At 37.2% G+C, this 18,076-nt stretch overlaps 1 protein-coding gene across 3 annotated transcripts in view; it reads right to left on the bottom strand.

Moving 5' to 3' along the window:
• Positions 1–4,637: 4,637 nt before the first annotated feature.
• Positions 4,638–18,076, bottom strand: part of LOC147076458 (uncharacterized) — an 83,197-nt gene continuing 69,758 nt past the window's right edge. The window contains exons 1-7 of one of the 3 annotated variants that reach the window (XM_085940285.1): positions 16,414–16,654; positions 9,793–10,612; positions 7,784–9,081; positions 6,308–6,711; positions 6,017–6,168; positions 5,539–5,795; positions 4,638–5,408 (exon numbers count right to left, since the gene is read on the bottom strand). In XM_085940285.1, coding sequence (XP_085796411.1) covers positions 5,168–5,408; positions 5,539–5,795; positions 6,017–6,168; positions 6,308–6,711; positions 7,784–9,081; positions 9,793–10,612; positions 16,414–16,430 — 3,189 coding nt within the window. In that variant the 5' untranslated portion in view covers positions 16,431–16,654 and the 3' untranslated portion in view covers positions 4,638–5,167. Of the gene's footprint in view, positions 5,409–5,538; positions 5,796–6,016; positions 6,169–6,307; positions 6,712–7,783; positions 9,082–9,792; positions 10,613–15,866; positions 15,980–16,413; positions 16,655–18,076 lie in introns of those variants that run through there. The other 2 variants (XM_085940286.1, XM_085940284.1) reach the window with 2 other exon arrangements.

The raw sequence follows: 18,076 nt of genomic DNA, 5'->3' as shown, positions 1-18,076 counted from the left end.
TGGGGCCGTTAGTAATAGCAGTTCCACACATGTATGGATTCTACATCAATCTCATTTTTCAAATGTCAGCGAGACGTGATCAATCCACCAATATCGTTCTAATAGCGCCTGTACACGTGCATGGATTGACTTGCACCAATAGTGTGTATTTTAAACTATCGCGATAATAACTTTTTATACGTAGTAAAAGTGCTGACTGCCTCGCCAATCTCATTAAATTCAATTCATCAAGAGTAAGCGAGACGCGATGTTATCATTGTTTGGTACTATTTCGCAAGTGGTGAAAATCGGTTACCCACAAAATGATTCTCTGCGCGGTGTAGTTGGCTTTTTTAACGGCAGGTTCGCTAATTGTCGCGTGAAAATTCAAAAGCTTCTGAACTTTTTCGATTTATGCATGCAATCTTGCAATTTACACGATAATGTGTACCCAAATACCCGACGGGGAATCGAACCCCGTATCTCCCAGGTTTACGCCCTGATCCGTGCATTACCACTATGCTACGAGGTGACATACTAATTGCGACAAATTTTAACTATTGATCAATTTTAATACCTACTCATCAGTGCTCTTCCAAATCAAGCTACTTTGGCAATCGATTTTTGTTTTATTAAATCAAAGTAGATATCTATTACTTCAATTACTCACCGACGTCGTGGATTTCTCCAATAGTCAATTCCCCGTCGGGTTGGCTTACTTTTTTTCAAAAAAGATTTCTTCTATTGGTTATAATACATTCTCTCAGAAAGTGTTTTTCAAAATTATATAATATGTTCAATTATCAGAATGATATATTCTTAAATCTTGTGAATTATTCGTTGAATAAAAGAAATAGTTAATTATAAATATGTGTTTACATGTGCATTTTTTTGGTATGGCCGTGATGATACGTACAGTCAGCAGTAAATCCATGTACGTGTAAACAGGGAATGCCCCGAGCCATTCCGTGAGTGTCACCAATAGTTCTGACACAGCATTCGCAATTCTCATGCAGGCATTTGGTAGAAATTATCAAACAAAAAAAAACAAGTTGTAAATTACATCAAATATATTTATTTCCGAATATCCACCTTCCGACACATAGTAATGATACTCTAGGTATGAAAAAAAAATGTCGATTTTTTTTTCATTTGTATAAAAATCATATTACTAATAATTTAGGTACAAAAATCGTAATAATATCAACTAAAAATATATTGCAAGATGTTTAAATTAAAATAAAAAAAAGAAAAAACATAAGACAATATTAAATTGTTTATAATTTATATGAAATAAAGTTTAAAATAAAAATAATAATAGACAAATAAAAATATTTTATAATGATAAAAAAAACTTACAGTATTAAGCGTCTTGTGATTAAAAATAAATCAAATTGCAGGAAAAAATTTTCAAAGCATTAAATCAAATTAATTATTTACATTTTTTTAAATATTATATTACAAACAATAGAATGCCTTCAAATAATATTTTTTTAAATATATAATAATTATGTCATAAATTTGTTCGATACCCATACTGTAAATAATATATAGCAGTGGCGAAGAGTGGAGGTAGGCTGTTAAGATCTGACATAAATAGTGCACAATAAACTTTGTCAGTCACACATGTAGTGTTTGTTAGTTTTTAAAAATGCAATCAAACCCTGCGTAAACAAAGCCATAATAGATAATAAAATTATTTATAATTTAACGGCATAATTTTAGATACTTTATAGATATACGAAAAGGCTTGTTTTAGGCAGGGTTTAATTGAATTTTTAGTTAATTGTTAGTTCAATGAAAACATATAAGTATGACTGATAAAGTATAGTGTTCACTATTTATGTTGAATCGTAATAGCCTACCTCCACCCCTCGCCACTAAATAATAGTATAGGTATTGAACTAAGTAACCGTATGATGAGGGTGTGGTGAGGCCAAGGGTGTGATGGATTGACCGTGTGAAAAGGGAAAGGAAGGCCTGGAAACTGGTAAGGGATATGCATCAGCGGTGGAGACCAAATAACATCACCGTGGGAAGAAAATGTGTCAAAATTTATAATACGTATGACACAGTTAAAATTGTTGGTTTGCAAGCCGACGGCTCGACACACTATGGCAACTAGACATCACCAGAAAGTCAGTTAGGACATCGACGGGGGGAATACGAAGGCGTTACATAAATTCAGCGTTGCAGATTGATGAGCGGGCACAAAATTCCTGTGTCCGGAAATGTGTGATTTGTGTATGTCAAGCCGTCTCAACATTCGCTGAGTTTATGTGCTTTATGAGCTACGTGACATGCTAACAATTAAAATAAAGACTTTACATTAAATCGGTGGTATGCATTCACAATATATGGCATTAAAAAAAAAAAAAAAAAACATTTTATATATCTTAACGTAATCCTATTATAAATTAATGTCAAATTTTTAAACAATCCATGTTGACATTGAGAACTGAATCCAGCAGCGGAACGTAATTATTTGGACCCGCTCTCTTGACGGGCGAGCTTTTACAGTACGAAGCTCACCTACATCTCGGAAATCTGAACATTTAACTCGTTAGAGCCAATTAGAGACGGCAATAATTGTTATAGGAAAATACATAGACCTGAAATCCATGGTCCGCACCAGAATTTCAGTGCAATTACTAGATTGGTAAACTGAGCCGGCTGAGTCTGCGCACCGTATTAACAACAATGAACCGGCGAAAAGAGTTAATATCCTCTCACCCTCAGTGGAACGGATAACCAGGAACCACCGTCAAATTTTCGATACGGTCCGAGGCTCGGAATTAAGTTCTCAATACAACATATCATTGACTTAATAGATTATGAATTTAAATTCTAATTGATAAGAGTCCTGCACTGTACGCAAACGGAACCTGATGATACTGAAAGGCGAAACCGGGTCACCTATAAATACAAATGCTTATAGATTTCTTTTTTACATTGTCTTTATGAAGTTTAGTGAATTTTGGCTGCGTCACGAAGACGCTTCTCAACCTATTTAGTCTATTGAAAAAAAAAACATGTGAATTTTCCAGGCATACAAAACTCTTATCAATTAGAATATTATTACATACATGCGAACACAGACAGTAATGTTCAATTCTTAACCAATTCTCATTTTGTACAATTTTCACAATTGAATAAACAATCTAGGAATAGCTAGAGGGGGGGAGGATATAGACCCCCGTATCCCCCTTCCGCGGGTGACAGACGTCGGCCGTTTGCCGACTATTCATTCAAAGACGGCACAATAAACATACAAAAAATATTATTATGTACATACATACATTGACGAGCCAAATACAAAATAATATGCACAATTTTTTTTTATCAAATTTTATAAAAACATATTTACAAAATATTGCAACTGGAAATTACGGCAAAATGCCAAATCTAAATTTAAGTCAGCGATAGAAATTGAGGAGCTGGGAATTAAAAGAGTACAAATGACATCCTATTTCGTTCAAAAATGTGATTTGTGAATATACAACGGAAAATATTAAAAAAAAGTTTTCACAGTACGTGAAATAGCATTCAAACGTGCAATTACTGCTTTGTATAAAAAGGTATGTATTATTTTAATATCTAAATTGAATGTTTTAACACGAATAAACAACTTAAGTACAGAAATATCAATATATTTTCTATATTACCGTCATTAAATCCACGCACATATAAACGGACTATACGGCCGGAATGGAGAAATCAATCGACAGCTTGCGAACGTGCCAATTGAAAGGTCAACGAATCTATTCCACCGGCCGCTGAATTTGCGGCTTATTTCACTTGTCGAGAAAACAAATTGTGACAGTTAAGCGTGCATTAACAATTAATTAAACAGCAGATCAACAGCCAGGTAGTTACAACAGCGGCATTATATGGAGACGCGATTATTGAATCTGCTGAATGACGTCATGCGGCTAATGCGCATATAAAAAATCATATATTCCCATAATGTTTATGAGCGTTGAGATCACTCAGCCAATAGAAAAACAGCTTACCCTACAATCGACTGAGTACGACCACCCAATTAATTCTAACCTGTTGTAACTACTTACGATTCAATAGTTTTCACTTAATTGATATTTACGCTTACGGAAGTCAGACCAAAATTACACAAATTTGCGATAGCGAACCGAAATTAATAATTTCCCTTACAAACAAATTTATTAGAAGCGGGGTAATGATATTGTGTCCAATATTACAAGAATTTCACTATAGGTACAACAATATGTAGTAGTCTGTATTCTATAAACTGGTGACACGTCACACGGAAAGCATTGTGCCATCGCGTTCAACTGTTCAAGTTTTCAATGGGAGGAAACGAGATGGATGGTGAAGTGGGGGGAAACCGGCAAGCCAGCTTATAGAAGACAGACTCCATGTATGTATTATCAAATTAATATATACAGAGTGCAGGCACAGATGTTTTATGTAGTTTTTACCGAAATTGAGTAGCCCCGAACAGGAATCTTGCGAATATGTTGTCTCGTAATATTTATATTATACAAAACTGGATATACAGTATCTGCGCATTAACACGTCAATGTGTAGGTAATTTTTTTTTAAATCAAACAGCTTCATAATGAATAATAAAATAAAATGTATATTTTAAAATAACTATGCAATGTTTTTTTTTTCACTGCGGTAACTTTAACGAATTTCTAGGACAAATAAAAAGAGAAAATATTATTTAGGTACAAATTTTTTCTTACTAGAAACATAAATAACTAAGAATAATAATAAAATATATCTTTATACTTTCGGCTGATTTGTTGATTTTCAAAATTGATTGTGTTACGATTTCGATTCATAATGTTACAATAATTATATTACTTATTACGATAATATTAAATATTTTTATTTAGTGTTTTTTTTACAGGATAAATGCATTAATGCATAATGCCGTCTGATCGCGTGCGGGCAATTTCTTATTATACAATTTTAAAGCGAGGCATAGTTGTAGATGGCCACGTGGACAGCAATGAGTCCTACACTAAGGGCATACGATATTCCTAGTAAAGGAGTCACGTCCTACACCCTTTCAATAGGTTTATCATGTTAAAAACTTGTGATATTTTATATCCAATTTAAAGATAAGCTCTGCAATTCTTCGTAATCCTTTGACAGACGACAGCACCACAAGAAAATGAAGAATGTGGCAGCGTAATTAGCTTCATCTTCCGATCCTGGTGTTATATTTGGACCTGCTAGCGGCGGTCCGGTGCGCCTTCATGGAATTCAGATGTTTCGGATCCATCATGGACGTGTATGCGCCGGGAGTCGGCCTGCAGAGGTCGGCGTGGCGTTGATGGAACGATCGGTAGCCTCCCCGCAGGACGTACAGTTCGGGGTGATGCAGGCGTGGATATGAGTCCTTGTGGATGTCTCGGTCCACTGTGCGGAGGAAGCGACATCTGTGAAAGAAATAAACACATTCATTACACATGATAATACACTGGAAAATAAATGAGGCCACGAAAGGTTGGTTGTAGTTATAGTGAGCGTCGAAAATATTTTAATATCTAATGTATGAATTATACGTACAATTTGGGTCCTCGTTCCGATGAGAATTCGCAATGGAACACCAGAACACGTCTGCCTTTGTTGTCTGCGGATTCCAGAGATCCGACGGGCGAAGGGACACCATTCAAAGCGCCACTGTCACCAAACATGCGTTGGTCAACGGCATCATCGGTGGACATTCCGAGGAGTCTGGATCGTATCAGGTCTTCCGTGAAGAGATTCTCGGCGCCCACAATGTGCCCGCCCGAATATTCGTAAGGGTACCGGCAGTCAATCACCTATTTAATAATAAGATTGATATAAATTAAAAATATTGATGATTAAAGTCTGCTACAAATGAGTATGCAATACAAAATGACTTGCAGCTAATTTAAAAGTTAGTCTGCGAATCTTATCTTATCCATAAGAGAATGTTTTCTTCAATCTAGAGCCCTACGTCGACTTCTGTTAGTTCAAATAAACTAAATTGTAAAACTTCTTTAAATGATAAGTATCTAACCTGAAACTGCTGGATTGTGTCTTTGTAATGTCCCTGGATGAGCATAGCGAGGGTTTCTCCATTGATGGCCTTCAGGTCCTGGTGCTGGCTGGTGGTCAACGGCAAAATGAACGGCATCGAAAAGTCGCCAATCATATCCGGCATGTTGTAAGCTGTAATAAATAATGAAAATTAATTATTAAAACGCATGTACAAAGTTCTCCATGAGGAATTGTACCTTCATATATAAAGACTCAGTTGTTGACCCGCTTAATATAGTGACTTGATCCAATCAACAGTAAGAATACTCACATTCAATATCAACGAGGGAAGTCTTCAGCATGGAACAATTCTCGGAGAGCGCCCTCTGAAGCAGTGGCCTTGCTCTGACGACCCCTCCCGGCTTTGCGTTGCTCCTGACGTCGTCTCCCTCCGCCAGTAATCCTCCGTGCTGATTCTCATCGTTCTCGTAGTGAGACGCCAGCAGACTGAAGCATGAGGATTTCCTTCTCCGCTTTCCTGCGGATCCATCGGACGACGAGGTGTCGCTCGGTGCTTCCGGCCGCTTGAAGGCAGTCCTGGTGTGGTCGGTCGGTGTGCAGGCAGCTGACAGTGTAACGTGCGGCGATCGGCCGCCCGCTGGACCCTTGAATAGATTCACTCGAACGCGTTCAATAGCATTCGAGGCTTCCGATTCTGGTGTCAGGCTGAAACATCTGTAAGAAATGAACAATATTATAAAAACGTTCATTCATTCATTCGTTCAACGTCCCTGATCGGATGAAATTAACTGAGAAAGCTGCAGAACTTAATACCAGAAAGAATAAATTGTTCATGCCGTGCTCTAGCAATAAAGCAGACAAAAATATCAATTGAGGTTAGGTTGACTTTATGAGTCTGACGTTATCTGAATTATCAAAAACCTACAAGCTATGATGTGATGTGATGTGATGTGGTTCAGTGCGATATTGGAATGTGAAGGTATTCATCAACGTTACTTTATTATATTAGACTACTTTTTGGTTCAAGATGGTGACGTCAATGACATTAATATGGACGAAGCATCTAGAAAATAAAATGACACTCACTTTGTGTCGGGTCTGCCGGATGGCGAAATTCATATTTTAATATCGGTGTCCTACGCTCAAATGAACATTCTGCTTGCAAGCCGTCTGGCGACACCGCTGGGTCTGCCCATACAAAGTTTCTGACTGCCGGGTTTCGACTCCACCGTTATTATTGTGTTACAAAATGCCAATGTGCCTAGTTAAAAATTGTAAAAAAAATCTACTAAACACTCCAAGAAAGATGGGATATCACTTTTCATGTGTTAGTATTATTTATTATTTATAAAATGCCATTTTAAGATAATGTTTATTCAATGCAATTGAATGACAGAAACCATTGGACAGTCGCCTGTGATGCGCTGGGCTCACTTGCGTCTAATCTCCGAGAAGTCGTAAGTAACCGATAATCTGTTTCTAACGCAATGAGTCATGACACTAATACGCCATTACAATAAAGGTGATATTACTATAAATTCTCGAAGCTTGTATCGCATAATGGAAACGGAACGTCATATGGTCACGTGACATCTACCTATACATCTGTGAATGACTTTCATGCACAATTTCTCGTGCGCGCCGGGTATGAAGTGAGTTGTCCATTTAATATGTCATTGGGTGACGTACATATATTTCTTTGCACATTTCATTAATCCATACAGCACCCAGATGTCCAGTCGCCAATTCGTTATTAAACGAATTTTAAAAAAGCACCGAAACTAACCTTCTGAACAGTGGTCTCTTCAGGGACACATTGAACCCTTCCCTGGACGGTGTCGAGTCCTTCCTGTCGTCATCTCCTCCCCAGCCCTCCGTCTTGATCTCCGAAGAAATGAGGGCTCCGAGACTCTGCGGCACGGCGTAATTCACGTCCACCCCTTCGTCCATCACATCTTCGATGCAGTTATTGCTCTCCATATCGAACAGCATGCAGTCCTCCATCTCCGATATGCAACTGGCGCTCTCGATTGAATTCGTACTCATGCTGTTGAAAAGCCTAGACCTCCGACTGCCCGGCACTATCGGGATGCTTTCAGTCTTTCTACTGTTGCCACTCGAGATTGGGGAATCGTTCCAATTCGGCACCCCGCTATCCACAAAAGAATACTGATCTGCCAGTGACTTCATACCGAAACTGAACGAATCGCCCTGCTTATTCGGCGTGGTATCATTCTTCGCACTAATATTGTACACATCACTTTTCGCAGGATTCTTCGGACTGAATCCGCACAGACCCGGGCGTGTTTTAATATCACTTTTGGGACTGCACTCGTACGAACTGTTGCGGATGCCAAAATCAAAACTGTGTCTCACGGGCGCCTTGATAGTTGGCGGTGTAAACTGGAATGTAGAATTGGCTGACGAATCAATGTCAAAATTCAACATGCGGGTGGTTTCCGTGCGCTCCGGCATCTTTCTGCCGTAATTCGTCACGGGCTTCCTGCATGATCCGAATGTCTCGGACGTCTCACAATCACCGATGGGCGAACCGAACTCCAAATTATTATAACTGGCGCCCGCGACTCGTAATATATTGGGACTATCTGTGCAGATGATTTCATAATTGGATAGGGAACAATTCATATCTGTGTTACGGTCGCACGGCTCTAGTGCCTCGTCGAGATTGGGCAGCGCATCGAGTTCATAATCGGAAAGATTCTGCTGCGTTTGAACAATAACGTCTTCCGACAACGGAGTTAATCTAGAAGAGCCGACGATATCGAAGTGTCGAGCCGATTCTGAAAGGTCGTCGTCTTGGAAATTCCGTTGCATGCTTTCGGTATTCACGATAATGTCGGGGTACACTGAACCTCTGGCGATAGACTTCTTCCTCGTTCGTCTGTTGCGATCTGAGTTACAGCTCATAGTTCCACAGCCGGAATCCGAAGACATCTGGCAGGGTTCCAGCGATGAGAATGAGCGTCTTTTGCAAGGCGGCGATTTGGATGGTGTGGCTGTGTAAGGTGACGAGGTGGACACGTTGCCAGGCATCGCCGACAGGCTGTTTAGGACAACGGAGAACTGGAAAGTAAAGGAAACGATATTGAAATAATATTGTATGATATGATAATTTCACTCATTTTTGGCCAAATGGATGAGACAATCTATAAGGAAGATGTTATTCACATTGCCGATATTAGATTAACATCTACCATGTAAACAGGCACCATCTTAATAATATATCTATGATATAGCAATATGTTGATTTATTATAAATAAATACACGGTCCAGCTATCAGGTAGAATCTACCTCAACTATACTATTCACACTGTTGATATTAGATTGCGTGTTCAGAAAATTGTACGTATGCAGGTCGCCATGAGCTATTGTATCGGAAACCGATCGCCATATAGCATTAGAAATAACGATGCCATATGCTTGAAAACAAGTCAGAATGAATCACTTAAATACGAATGGAAGTCTTCGAGTCAATTACATTATGTCTCATTCTGATTGATTAAATCATCCGAGTCATGAACCACTTTCTCCTAGAACGCGTTCACAGCTAACGCTCTGACTTGCTCCTATTTTAAAAGCGTTCGTAGCTTTTTAGCAATGGCATCAAGTCAGTCATGGTGCATGCAAGTAACTTGAAGATGGTTTACGACTGATTTAATAGCCAGCCTCCAACTCACGTTTTTAATAAAATTAGATATAGGTAAGTACATGAACAATAATCAGATTTCAAAGTATTGCAGTGCAAAAAATATGTGTTATTGATCAATACTCACTTTAGACGGGGTTCTCCCATCATCGTTGCACGCAGAAAACCCTCCGGTCTTCCTCTTCAGTGGGCTACCGAGCTCCGCTTCGGACATCCTCCTGCGCGCCCTGCCTCCCGCCGCCACCTTCGTCACCCCTCCAATGCCGGCTAGTCCATCGTAGACGCTCGTAAACTTACTAACGCCGCTATTCTGCGAGACGAACGTCTTGAAGTGGTTCACCTTGTTAGGAACCAGACCCCTGTCTCTGATGTTGATTTCATTCAGAGGCGAACGCAACTCCGCACACTTAATATTATTCTTATCGACGACAAATGCATTGTTTTCTTTATCTTCGTCGATTTTATATTTGGTTTGTTTGTTTCTTAGCTTAGGGTAGTTAGTTGAGTTAGTCTTTTCGATGTCTGCAACGTTGAATAATAAATCTGTGCATTCTTCTACATTTAATTGGTCGGTACCGAATTGAAAATTTGTTTCGTTTTCGAATAGATTGCTACTGTCGCTCTGTTCCATCATGCCGTTGTCTCCGAGTTCAGGATTACTCTCGCAATCGAAGAAACTGCCGGCTTTGTAAAAACTGTCCTTGTGCGTGGATGCTAATCTATTCTTTATGCCGAATATACTATTGCTAGTGAGGAACGTGTTGATGCTCCGGTCATTGCCGGTTTTCTGCAGGAATCCCGCGACGGTGCCGTCTCTGGCGACGCCATCGGTGAAGTCGATGGCGTGCGGCGCCATCTTGGACGAGTATGCCATGGCCAGGGAGTCGAGCCTTCGCTGCTGCGGTGTTTTCCCTGCCGAATTTATGGTGAACTTGTCTGTGATCAGTCTGTAAGGAAGAAGAAAAAAGAAATTAAGTATGCGACTAATTGAATTATGGTAACATTTGCGTATGGGCGCCTGAATAGAATCTTCAATTGTGACTACCCATTGCGCCTAACTAAAGCATTGCGTGCTACCAGAATACAAGTATGCATATCACAAAACATGAACTTTTAATCTAAGAGATATCCAACACCATGAATGCAACATAACATGGGATGGTGTAAGTAAGTCGTAAAGAAGTAGGTACTGTGAGGTCAGCAAGTTGATAAAATGGTGGTAATGGACCGAGTGGAGAAATGGAGTGACAGATTTAGTTTTTTAATCCATTTACAATTCATAAATTATTAGATTATTCAGATGATACTACTAGGAATATAATATAATATAATATAGGTACATAGGTACATAATACAGGAAGTATGATACATACCTATTAGTATTTCATCAATTCCGGTATTATACAAAAACTAGTGATTTGTTTACCTTCCCATTTGTGTAGATAGGTACCAACATATTAATCTGAATTTATGACACAACAATAAAAGACATTTAAGGTGAAGCATAGCACGCTACAGTATTTCTACTAGCGATATCTAGCAACAGAATACGAAGCATGCAATATAATACTATTTTCTGATAATTTTACATTAATATTTAAGTGTTTCAACTAATCAATACCTATGTAGGTATAAACATTAAAAATGGGTATTCATTGAACAGCAGATTCTAATTTTATGGTTATTTTTATCATTAAGCATCAGTGAAACGCCAAATAATTTTCAACTGTAGGCGCGACGAAATTTTGGACTCGCTGCCATTCAGTGAGAGAATGTCGAGTCAGAAACACGTCACTTTGCTGCGTGATGGCGACGGGTCAATTAATTCTAAAATCGTGTAAAGATGACTAAAAACGTTACCCATTTACTTTAAAAAGAAAACATGTCAATGAATATATTATTATTGTTACTAATAGAACAATAAATAGAACATAAAATGGACGTATGTTGGATTTATATGACAAATAATATTTCGTTTGACAGGCGTCATTTGCACCCGCTACCCGCAATCCGCGCATCGCCTAGCAACGATCTTTTTAGACCGTGCCTCAACTAATGCATGGCCTTAAGTTTAACCCGATCGCCGCGGATGGGACATATGTTGTTTTCTACATAAGCTCTGATACTGGGCGGATGTCGCAACTGTTGATATCGAAAATTGAAATGTCGGTAAAGTAGGAAATACTTCACGCATAGTATTGATTTTTGTATTGAAAGATGCTCTGATTCGTGTTCGTGCCGCCATATCAATAACTTTGTCAAAAATATGTTGTTTTAATTTCATAAACATCGATCTTTCGAACCCCCTCGATCTATTGAGATTTGCCGGTACGATTGCATCAGTTCAAATCTACGCGGTATTTTTCGCGGCTGCGCAGTAGGTATACAAAATATATTTCATTCGAGTTGAGTGTGCGCCGAGTATTTACCGTGTAAAGTTGAATTCACCGCGATTTTTACATCATGTGCGGGAATACGAAAAAGACAACCAAAAAACGAAAAGAAATTTGTCGTAATATTTCTAAAAATGTACTTGAACTTGTGTTCTGGATTATGTCATTTATTACTCATGTGTCTCCCCAATTGTTTCAAAGTCATAAATCAAGCTCGTTATTGAAAGTCGTAAATATTTAGTAAAGATGCGTCCACACGGAATGAAAAAATATATATTATTATATTTTAGAGGATTGCAAGTTTTACCAATAAATTACGAATTACTATGAAGGAATATATAAAACGTATAAATTTTTGATAAAAAAACACGGGTAGGTATACAATATAATATAAAATATAAATCATGGAATATTGACTTTTCAACTATATTACATATTATCTTCGCGTACAATTTAATGCTTGTAAATTTTTAAAACCTTACCCAAAAAAAAGTTTTTGTAGCACTTGGAAAAATTTACGCAATTTAAAAAATAAATATTGTTTTTTTTACAAAACATAAAATGACAATCACTAACATAACATAATGCTCAATAAAACAGAAAAGTAATCTACAAAATCCAAGTTTCACTAAAAAAAAAATAACAAAAAAATTATTATAATATTTTCAACCAGTGTGGACTCACCTTTAACGTTTAAATTAGAATGGCCCATAAAACATGTAAAATGCTGACACAATCTATGCCACGAAATAAAACTGGGGACTACCATCCAATTTTAATGGATTTGTCATCAATAAAACTTACACTAATTAACAATAATTCATAAGTCACCAATAAAAGCTATTATTTTCAATAATTTTTATGGCATTTTTAAGTGTTTTTAACACGAGTAAAATAAAATTAGTCAGTGATTAATTGTCTTCATCGGCGCACTTGTTTTGAAGTCGAGTGTTATGTCGTCGAAAATGGCGACAGAGTTTATTGGAACAAAGCAATACGGTAGTTTTGTTAAAGTAAACACAGCTAAATTGAACACTCCATTATGTGTTTTAGTGTGGCACTTTGATCCTTATGTATCTAGGTACGATAGCTGTTGTAGCCACAATTTTTAACTGCCGTATTTATTATAATACAGCGAAGAATAACATTTCGAAAAACCGACCGCGGACAGTACATCTTTTGTATGGAAACTTTACGCGCCGATCGGGTTAATAATCCCTTTCGACCATCGACCATCACACTTTCAATACAAGTTAAAATATAGTCAAATTAGCTACATTGCTAAGAAAATAATAACATTTTTACACAAGTCATGGAATGTGATGCCTAATAGTTTAGACAAAGATGAATCTGTGTGCGAACAAATGAACATTCTATAAAAACTGTATATTATGAACATTTTTGTAAAAGAACAATTAAATGCTTTGATGCAAATGGTCATTGTATTTGGAAATATTGAGGTGAAACTCTATAACAAACAAAATGTAAATGCTATACATACATGCGAATTGTACGTATCACAGTTCACCGTGAGCTGTCGTGCCGGAAATAGATGGCCGTTTAGCATTGAGATTTTTTAAATACGCGTTGTTCGTGGAGCATTGCAGCCAGTAATGTTCCACGAGAACGTTTATAATATGATATAATTGGTATCAAATAGGTATCTCATAATGACACTGGCCATTGGTGTCCACGGTACAAATTGATTCTTATGCCGGGTCCACACTGGCAACATCTCGCACGACAACCTCGTTAAATTTTACGATAAGTATGATAATTATCGTAAAATTTCCTAAGCAATTATGATAATGATCGTAAAATTTAACGAGGTTGTCGCGCGACATGTTGCCAGTGTGGACCCGGCATTACGAGCACCTACTTGTTAACCTACTTTTGAATCATATGATCGTATCTCTAATTTACGCACTTTGGTTACTTATTTCCTTCTGCCTTTCTCTTCTATTGCAGTGGTTTTTATTACGTATTTTTTTATTTAACAACGAATTTGATATCAATGCTACACGGTCATCCATTTCCGATACGGTGAACTGTTGTTTTTGCCACAATCACGCCGCACTATAGGAACTGTAGGAATACTGTAGGAATAAATTAATACAGAATACAGTAAAGTTAGTTATCGCATGATATCCCAGCATGCAGTACCTACTAGGTACCTACATAACTTCAATATTTGGGCACATTCTGGATGATGAATAAGGCGTGATGATCAAGTAGGTAGGTAATACAACAACCTAAGCACCACTTTAAATGGGAAACAAGAAAAAAGGCCTTCATCTTTGAAACAACATCGAATATGTACATTTATTTCGACTAAATTTGGCATACTACAGGGCGACATTGCGAGAGGACAATATGAGATTAATCATTCCCCATCTCATTATCGGAGGAGAGATCGAGGGTAAACGTATCGGAGGACAACACCGCATTTCGCCAGTGGCGGGTTTAGAGACGTGGAGGCCCGACGCACAGACAGATTTGAGCCTCACCAAGATAAAAAATATGCCAACAATAATTACTTAATTAGTAAGTACTTTAAATGGGAAACAAGAAAAAAGGCCTTCATCTTTGAAACAACATCGAATATGTACATTTATTTCGACTAAATTTGGCATACTACAGGGCGACATTGCGAGAGGACAATATGAGATTAATCATTCCCCATCTCATTATCGGAGGAGAGATCGAGGGTAAACGTATCGGAGGACAACACCGCATTTCGCCAGTGGCGGGTTTAGAGACGTGGAGGCCCGACGCACAGACAGATTTGAGCCTCACCAAGATAAAAAATATGCCAACAATAATTACCTAATTAGTAAGTACTTATTTATAATTGAAGATTACACAGTGATGAGTTGATGAAATAAGTAATAGGTAGGTAGGTATTAGTGGCTTATTTTTCTATGCACAAGTAGGAGATCCGTTTAATGCCAGTAGTTGCAAGGATTTTGTTATGATTTGAGTAATGGTTTATATGTACACCATTTTTTTAACCTAGGTAGAATACGCATATTTCTAAAATTTTGTTTGTTATGATTTGAGTAATGGTTTATATGTACACCATTTTTTTAACCTAGGTAGAATACGCATATTTCTAAAATTTTGTTTGTTATGATTTGAGTAATGGTTTATATGTACACCATTTTTTTAACCTAGGTAGAATACGCATATTTCTAAAATTTTGTGTAATTTAATCATTATGACGAATCGATACCGTCGAAGAAAATCGACCTTCCGTGATTGGGACGGGTGCAGTTCGACCGAATCGCTCCTGGTAATGGAAAATTAAGTTTAGATAGGCACCTGAGATGCACAGTGCTCCGTGTCGTCTTTGTGGTCGTGGACTTTCGAGACTTAAAAGTTTAAAACCAACGGAAACCTAACACGACGTCTGATAAGTAACATTTTTTAACATTGAAAAAGCCACGATACTGAGAACCTGCATATTGTATGTCTATGAAAAAGGTAAATTATTAGCCAAACTTTCAACAGGGTGGAGATTATCGTCAACAGACTATTCGAGGAATCTCGCTTGCACATTCGGCCAGCACTGTCTTTTTGCTCCGCACTTGATCTGGATAAAACATGCATTCAAAAAACAACATGTAGGTATTTTCTCTTGAAAACTCGGGAACCGAACACACACTCGTCGCATCAGAGACGGAAAAGTGTTTATAATCATGAAAAACTTGCTAGATAGTTAGGTTAGGTACCTATTTATAATTAAAACTAAATATTTCAATGTAAAAGCAATGAACAGATGAAAGCGACAGGGGTGTAGGTACCTTACCTACATATTTACGAGAAGAAAACGAAAAAGAATAGGTATATCAGCTTTTTAATTTACAAGATATCAATACGACATTAATAAAAATATAGACAGAAAAGGCACAATATTACCATAAAGTTTTAAAAAAACCCATAAACAATATTATTTTGTTGTCTTTGGAATATTTTCAAAATCTACCTGACTTCCAACGTACAAAATAGAATAGGTAGGTATATAAACTTAATTATACAACCCAATGTGACGTTTATTGCATTACGATTACAATAATAACAAAAGAATGATACATTACTCAATAAAATAATCAAAGATTCAACATTCTTTACAAATCCGAATCTCAAACAGAAAACAAAATAAATGAAGACAGAAAAAAAACAACACTTATTCGGCGAATTTTAAACAAGTAAACTGTCTGAAGTGCGGCTTGATTATTAAAAGAAACTACACATAAAACGTAGCGAAAGATTTGATCATATCGGTACAGTATTTTCGGGGTGTATTACTGTTGGATTTGTGGATTTTAGCAAGCACAAACGAGAAACGGACAAACCTTTCCAGGTCGGCCATTTTCGAAAAAATGCTCCTTCACAAGCTCGCCGGTAACAAACTGGTTTAAACTTCACAGAATTCACACAAAACTTCAGCGGGATGCATCTGCGACTATTCGATAAACTCGCGGCGTGAAATTTGTTAATAAAAGCGGTTAATGAGGGTTATTGTGCAGTCGGCGGCCGTTGCGTCTGACGGGCGACCGGCCTGCTCGAGATAATGTTAGGAAATGAAATTCTACCGCCAAAATCATCTGTTCGATGTTGTATGCGAAAACAGCTGTGCATTTCGACTGCGTTTGCTACGGTCACGTCGTTATGATTTTATACACTTTCGTTAATAATATTATCATGACATGCCCTCATCATCAGCATCATAGACTAATATACTATATACTATAGATAAGCCACATCAATGTGTAGAAGTGGTTCAAAATCATTCTCTATATATCTCTCTCTAATTTGGACTGGAGGTCATCGTTTTAAAAAATGGCTCGAATCTTGAACTGGAGGTCTTTATTTTAAAAAGTGGCTTGAATCTTGGACTGGGACTTAGGCGGGAATTAAAAACAAAAAAATATTATATGTTTGACATTTTATTTTTTGAAATACACAGAACAGCATATACAATAAAAATATAAATACATAATATTACAACAAAATATCATCAGATTATCGAAAACAGAATGTAATATGACAAATTCAATAAAATCTTAAATCAAAGTAAGGTTTAACATTTTTCAATTAATCACAAGAAATTTTACTGAAGGCTTATATAATTTATATTAAATGAGATAGCATTTAATTGGAATAATTCCATTTGTAATGCAATATTGAAACTATGTACACTGATAAATGAGCGGAAAACATTGCAAAAATAAATAGGTACATTTTCATTATAGACGATTAACGCCATGTTAATTTAAATACTTACACAAATTAATTCATGTAGTTTTATTTAATCTATTCAAGGTTCAAAATGATAAAATGTCATTTACTCTTAAAGAGTATTATATTATGATTCTCGCTAGAGAATCGATTTTTTGAGGAACACATTAGTTTATTTAAAGTACCCCTTAAAATATCAAATTTATCAAAAATCATGAGAATTTTTATCCTTATGTATAAATAGGTAGGTACCTTCTTCTTCTTTCTCGGCACTACATCCCGGGGCGGGATTTGGCCTCCTCTACAATTGTCCTCCACACGCACCTTTCCCTGGCTGCTCCTCTCCAGTCTCCAGCCCTCCCCATCTTTCTCCAGTCCTCTTCGATACAGTCAGCCCACTTCTTCTTTGGTCTGCCCCTAGACCGTTTCCGCTGTGGGATCCACTTGGTCATGATTTTTAGCGTCCTGTGCTCAGGCATTCTCTCAACGTGTCCAGCCCACCTTAGTCTTTGGGATCGACAGAATTTCACCACCGTTTCATGTTTTATTAACTCTTCTTACTCGTGGTTGGTAAATTATCACACCCTTTTACTGCACACCTATCCTTTGACATTATTTAATAAATTTTATCTAATATTAATTATCACTAGTCAATTATTACGAAAAATATTTAATTTCACACACGTTTTAGTAGATTTCAATGTGTTTTTCACCAATCCGGTTGTGTTTTGTTTCATATTCATTTGACATTTGAAAAATCCAGTAAACAAAATATAA

This window comes from Rhyacophila brunnea, unplaced genomic scaffold, assembly GCF_057557595.1.
Source record: "Rhyacophila brunnea isolate RB1 unplaced genomic scaffold, BYU_Rbru_1.0 scaffold_13, whole genome shotgun sequence".
NCBI classification, from domain to species: domain Eukaryota; kingdom Metazoa; phylum Arthropoda; class Insecta; order Trichoptera; family Rhyacophilidae; genus Rhyacophila; species Rhyacophila brunnea.
Note: the sequence above shows the minus strand (reverse complement) of the source record. Positions and strands in the feature narration are given on the sequence as shown.